This window comes from Somniosus microcephalus, unplaced genomic scaffold, assembly GCF_052327205.1.
Source record: "Somniosus microcephalus isolate GS21.2 unplaced genomic scaffold, FLI_Smic_1.0 unresolved_chr2, whole genome shotgun sequence".
Taxonomy (NCBI): Eukaryota; Metazoa; Chordata; class Chondrichthyes; order Squaliformes; family Somniosidae; genus Somniosus; species Somniosus microcephalus.
This window is the reverse complement of record NW_028225180.1, coordinates 91,064,788-91,070,787: the sequence shown is the minus strand read 5'-3', so window position 1 is coordinate 91,070,787 and position 6,000 is coordinate 91,064,788. Positions and strand designations below refer to the sequence as shown.

The 6,000-nt window shown below is 52.8% G+C and overlaps 1 protein-coding gene across 1 annotated transcript in view; it reads left to right on the top strand.

Moving 5' to 3' along the window:
* Nucleotides 1-6,000, top strand: part of mta2 (metastasis associated 1 family, member 2) — an 82,156-nt gene that overhangs the window by 53,276 nt on the left and 22,880 nt on the right. The window contains exons 5-6 of the mRNA XM_085975716.1: nt 352-522; nt 2,000-2,216. Of these exons, the coding sequence (XP_085831842.1) occupies nt 352-522; nt 2,000-2,216 (388 nt within the window). The remainder of the gene's footprint in view (nt 1-351; nt 523-1,999; nt 2,217-6,000) is intronic.

Here is a 6,000-nt window from a genome sequence, read left to right as displayed (position 1 = left end):
CCTTGCCATTCAGTAAGATCATGGCTGATCTTTGACCTCAACTCCACATTCCCGCCTGATTCCCCTAGAGTTCAAAAATCTATCAGCCTTGAATATACTCAACGACTGAGCCTCCACAGCCCTCTGGGGTAGAGAATTCCAAAGATTCACCGCCCTCTGAGTGAAGAAATTTCCTCCTAAATGGCCGACCCCTTATCCTGAGACTGTGCCCCCTGGTTCTAGACTCCCCAGCCAGGGGGAAACAACGACCCTAGGAAGATGGCCGAGAACTGTACCCCGGCAAGTTGGGTGCCTTCAGGGGAGGAAAGGGAAAGGCAAAAGCCATTGGTTTCTTGGTTGCCGAAGTACTAACCCCTGTTGAACTGCCCTGTTCCTCCAGCCACACAGTCTCTACAGTGGTATGCCTGGGGACCTCCCAACATGCAGTGTAGGCTTTGCGCTTCCTGTTGGATCTACTGGAAAAAGTACGGTGGTCTAAAGACACCAACAGCCCTCGACGGGGACAAGGCACGCCCTCCTTCGGTAAGATCGCAACTAAGCTACTTTTTTTCCCTTGGTTTTTTTGTCATCGTCTTGTCAGCTAGTGGCTCAGTTGGTAGCACCCTCGCCTCTGAGTCAGAAGGTTGTGGGTTCAAGTCCCACTCCAGGAACTTGAGCAGAAAAATCTAGGCTGACACTCCCAGTGCAGTACTGAGGGAGCGCCGCACTGTCGGAGGGGCAGTACTGAGGGAGTGCTGCACTGTCGGAGGGGCAGCACTGAGGGAGCGCCGCACTGTCGGAGGGGCAGCACTGAGGGAGCGCCGCACTGTCGGAGGGGCAGCACTGAGGGAGCGCCGCACTGTCGGAGGGGCAGTACTGAGGGAGCGCCGCACTGTCGGAGGGTCTGTACTGAGGGAGCGCCGCACTGTCGGAGGGGCAGTACTGAGGGAGCGCCGCACTGTCGGAGGGGCAGCACTGAGGGAGCGCCGTACTGTCGGGGGGGCAGTACTGAGGGAGCGCCGCACTGTCGGAGGGGCAGTACTGAGGGAGCGCCGCACTGTCGGAGGGGCGGTACTGAGGGAGCATCGCACTGTCGGAGGGGCAGTACTGAGGGAGTGCCGCACTGTCGGAGGGGCAGTACTGAGGGAGCGCCGCACTGTCGGGGGTGTAGTACTGAGGGAGCGCCGCACTGTCGGGGGTGTAGTACTGAGGGAGCGCCGCACTGTCGGAGGGGCGGTACTGAGGGAGCATCGCACTGTCGGAGGGGCGGTACTGAGGGAGCGCCGCACTGTCGGGGGGGCAGTACTGAGGGAGCGCCGCACTGTCGGGGGTGTAGTACTGAGGGAGCGCCGCATTGTCGGAGTCGCAGTACTGAGTGAGCGCCGCACTGTCGGAGGGGTGATGCAGAGGGAGCGCCGCACTGTCGAAGGGGCAGTACTGAGGGAGCGCCGCACTGCGGAGGGGCAGTACCGAGGGAGCGCCACACTGTCGGAGGGGCAGTACTGAGGGAGCGCCGCACTGTCGGAGGGGCAGTACTGAGGGAGCTCTGCACTGTCGGAGGGGCGGTACTGAGGGAGCGCCGCACTGTTGGAGGGGCAGTACTGAGGGAGCGCCGCACTGTCGGAGATGCCGTCTTTCGGATGAGACGTTAAACCGAGGCCCCGTCTGCGCTCTCAGGTGGATGTAAAAGATCCCACGGCCACTATTGGAAGAAGAGCAGGGGGAGTTCTCCCCGGTGTCCTGGGGCTAATATTTATCCCTCAACCAACATCACTAAAACAGATGATCTGGTCATTATCACATTGCTGTTTGTGGGAGCTTGCTGTGGGCAGATTGGCTGCTGCGTTTCCTACATTACAACAGTGACCACATTTCAGAAGTACTTCATTGGCTGTAAAATGCTTTCAGTCATCCGGTGGTCGTGAAAGGCGCTATAGAAATGCAAGTCTGTCTTTCTTTCTTAAGCAATTTTCCTGAATCAAAACCTTTCAAATTCTCTGCTTTTTGTTTTTGTTTTTAGGAGCCCAGGTCGAAGGGGCCATGCGCTCGTCAGGACCCTCAGGGTTTGCTGTCATACAACAGCTCCAAACTCCTGGCCAAGAACCGGCAGACGTTCCTCCTTCAGACGACCAAGCTGACCCGCATCGCTCGGCGGCTCTGCGAGGACATCCTGCGGCCGCGGAGGGCGGCGAGACGCCCGTATATCCCTGTTAACATCTGCGCCATCAAGACAGAGTGTAAGTGGGTCTCTCCATTTGAGGCATGGGCGGGCACCACCCATCGCCCACTTTAAACAAATGATGCCCCTTTGCAAAACCTCTCGCCATTGATCACAGTCGTGACTTAACGAGGCTGAACAGGCTGGGGCTCTTTACTCTAGAAAAGGGAAGGCTGACAGGTGACCTCATAGAGGTCTTTAAAATTATGAAGGGGTTCGATAGGGTAGACGTAGAGACCAGAACAGCTCTCTAATTAGTCCCACTCCCCCCTGCTCTCTCCCCACAGCCCTGCACATTCTTCCTTTTCCAGTATTTCTCCAATTCCCTTTTGAAAGTTACTATTGAATCTGCTTCCACCGCCCTTTCAGGCAGCGCATTCCAGGCCACAACAACTCGCTGCGGAAAAACATTCTCCTCATCTCCCCTCTGGTTCTTTTACCGATTATCTTCAATCTGTGTCCTCTGGTTACCGACCCTCCTGCCACTGGAAACACTTTCTCCTTATTTACTCCATCAAAACCCCGACATGATTTGGAACACCTCTATTAAATCTCACCTTAACCTTCTCTGCTCTAAGGAGAACAATCCCAGCTTCTCCAGTCTCTCCACATTAACTGAAGTCCCTCATCCCTGGTACCATTCTAGTAAACCTCCCCTGCACCCTCTCCAAGGCCTTGTGGCAGCTGGCTCCAGAGTGGCGTAGGCCGGGGGCACCGGGGAGCGAGTTGCCGGGACGTTATCGTGAAATGGAGCCGTGAAAAACGGAGAGTAGGGTGGGGGGCAGGTGGGAATATTGGTTTGGAGAAGGGAAATGTAGGTAGCTGAAACATCCATTCTACAGTGAAGCTGGTATTGTGTGAAGGCTGAGTTAATAATGTGCTAAATTCTCCCCGTTATGAACTTGCTATTAGTGTTGCGTCTGTGGTGTCAATAGTGCGCAGGAATTAACCACTTTGTTTTATATTTTGACTGCCTTCCAAAGACTGATCGCCGCTGAAATTGTAAAGCAAAATAAATTCCGTGCAGTCTGAGCAAATGGCTCGTCGCTGCAGTTAAACATCTCGTAGCTTCACACCGTGCGCTGTCTGCAATAATTCTAATTCATGTTTTTGTTCAGACAGTCGGTTTCCACAAGCAGGCTGGTGTCTCCTATAAACTGGGCTGCTTCTGCCTGGTATAAATGGGGACAGCATGCCCCCCACCCCCCCCAAAACCAGCTGCTGCCCTTTTACGGTGGTTTTTACACGCCTGCCGACTGCGTGTTGCTGTTCGTGCTGAAAGAGCAGTAATTATCTCCCCTTTGGACAGTTGTGTTCAGGCTAAAAACACTGCTCCGATTTATCTGCAAGTAAAGTGATTATGCAGAATCTCACAGCATGAATTAGCAGTGCAGTATGTGAATTACGCAATGCACAAACTGTTTCAAGTCGTTAGATAACCTGAATTTTTAATAATTTATTTTGGCAGCTCGAACTGAGTGCCTGATGAAAACTTACGTGGTGCAGGCAGTACAGAGCACCATCCAACTGTGGCTCAGTTATATTCCAGTCTTTTCTTTGAAGCCATGCCTCAATTTTAAAAACTCTCATCCTTGTTTTCAAATCCCTCCATGGCCTCCTCACCCCCCTCGCTATCTCTGTAACCTCCTCCAGCCCCTACAACCCTCCCTATCTCTTTAACCTCCTCCAGCCCCTATACCCCTCCCTATCTCTGTAACCTCCTCCAGCCCCTACAACCCTCCCTATCTCTGTAATCTCCTCCAGCCCCTACAACCCTCCCTATCTCTCTAACCTCCTCCAGCCCCTACAACCCTCCCTATCTCTGTAACCTCCTCCAGCCCCTACACCCCTCCCTATCTCTGTAACCTCCTCCAGCCCCTACAACCCTCCCTATCTCTGTAACCTCCTCCAGCCCTACAACCCACCCTATCTCTGTAACCTCCTACAACCCTCCCTATCTCTGTAACCTCCTCCAGCCCTACAACCCTCCCTATCTCTGTAACCTCCTCCAGCCCCTACAACCCTCCCTATCTCTGTAACCTCCTCCAGCCCCTACAACTCTCACTATCTCTGTAACCTCCTCCAGCCCCTATACCCCTCCCTATCTCTGTAACCTCCTCCAGCCCCTACAACCCTCCCTATCTCTGTAACCTCCTACAACCCTCCCTATCTCTGTAACCTCCTCCAGCCCCTACACCCCTCCCTATCTCTGTAACCTCCTCCAGCCCCTATACCCCTCCCTATCTCTGTAACCTCCTCCAGCCCCGACAACCCTCCCTATCTCTGTAACCTCCTCCAGCCCCTACAACCCACCCTATCTCTGTAACCTCCTCCAGCCCTACAACCCTCCCTATCTCTGTAACCTCCTACAACCCTCCCTGTCTCTGTAACCTCCTCCAGCCCCTACAACCCTCCGAGATCTCTGCGCTCCTCCAATTCTGGCCTCTTGAGCATCCCCCGATTTCCATCGCTCCACCATTGGCGGCCGTGCCTTCAGCCGCCTGGGCCCTAAGCTCTGGAATTCCCTCCCTAAACCTCTCCGCCTCTCTCCACCTTTAAGACGCTCCTTAAAACTGACCTCTTTGACCAAGCCTGTCCTAATATCGCCTTCTGTGGCTCGGTGTCTGATAATGCTCCTGTGAAGCGCCCTGGGACATTTTACTCAGTGAAAGGCGCTGTATAAATCCAGGTTGTTGTTGTTGAACCCCAAGAAGGCAGGTTTGAAAATTGCAGGGTAATTTCCCGATCGTCAGGCAGCTGGGGATATTATCATTCCTGACACTCTGTCTGCTAATCACAAGTACGGATCTCTCTCGACCGGTTTGTGTATTAGCTACTCCTTGGAGCAAAACCATTGCCTCGGTCACAGCTAACTAACTTCATTTTAAAACGTTACCCTGTCTATCTGAAGTCACAATACAGAAATTCTGCGATCACACGAATGACCGTCAATACTCAGCCAAAGATAATTCACTGTGTGAAGCATTCCGAGGTGGTACAACACGTAATGAAGCGCTATATAAATGTGAATTATTTTTAAGATTTCTATTCATTGAGCAGTTTATTCTTTGTCAGATATACTTCTTGAGTTTGAGGTAGTTTGGGAGGTTAACTCTTGGAGGAATGGGAGGTGATTTGACCATCTTACCCTTCGCTTAGAAGCTTGAACTTAGTGCGTGCCTGTTAGCAGTTCGCCTCTTAATGGGCATCTTGTTAATGGGAACACATACTTAATAGGGATGTCTGTTTAAAGGGAATCTTTATTCCTGTGCATGGCATAATTTAACCCCTTCTGTAAAAGAGCCTTGAATGAAAAATGATTGATTTGACTTAACGTTAGGGATGGGCAATAAATGCCGGCCTTGCCAGCGACGCCCACATCACATAAACTAATTTTTAAAAAGTGCCCGCGCCCTCCCTCCCTCCCCCGGTGTACCCTGCCGTAAGGCGGTTCGCCCTGATGCAGGAGCTTTGTCGGGAGAGTTGGGGGGCCAGAGTCATAGAATAGTTACAGTTCAAACAAGAGCACTTCAGCTCGTCGCACTCGCCTGCCCTTTCACAAATCACCAGCCTTCATGGGAGGGTTAGGATATCGGAGGGACAAGCTTTGGTGAGAGAGTTGGGATGGGGCGGGGGTGGGACGGACTATAATCACCAGCTTTCATGGGAGGGTTAGGATATTGGAGGGACAAGCTTTGGTGAGAGAGTTGGGATTGGGGGGGGTGAACGGACTATAATCACCAGCTTTCATGGGAGGGTTAGGATATTGGAGGGACAAGCTTTGGTGAGAGAGTTGGGATTGG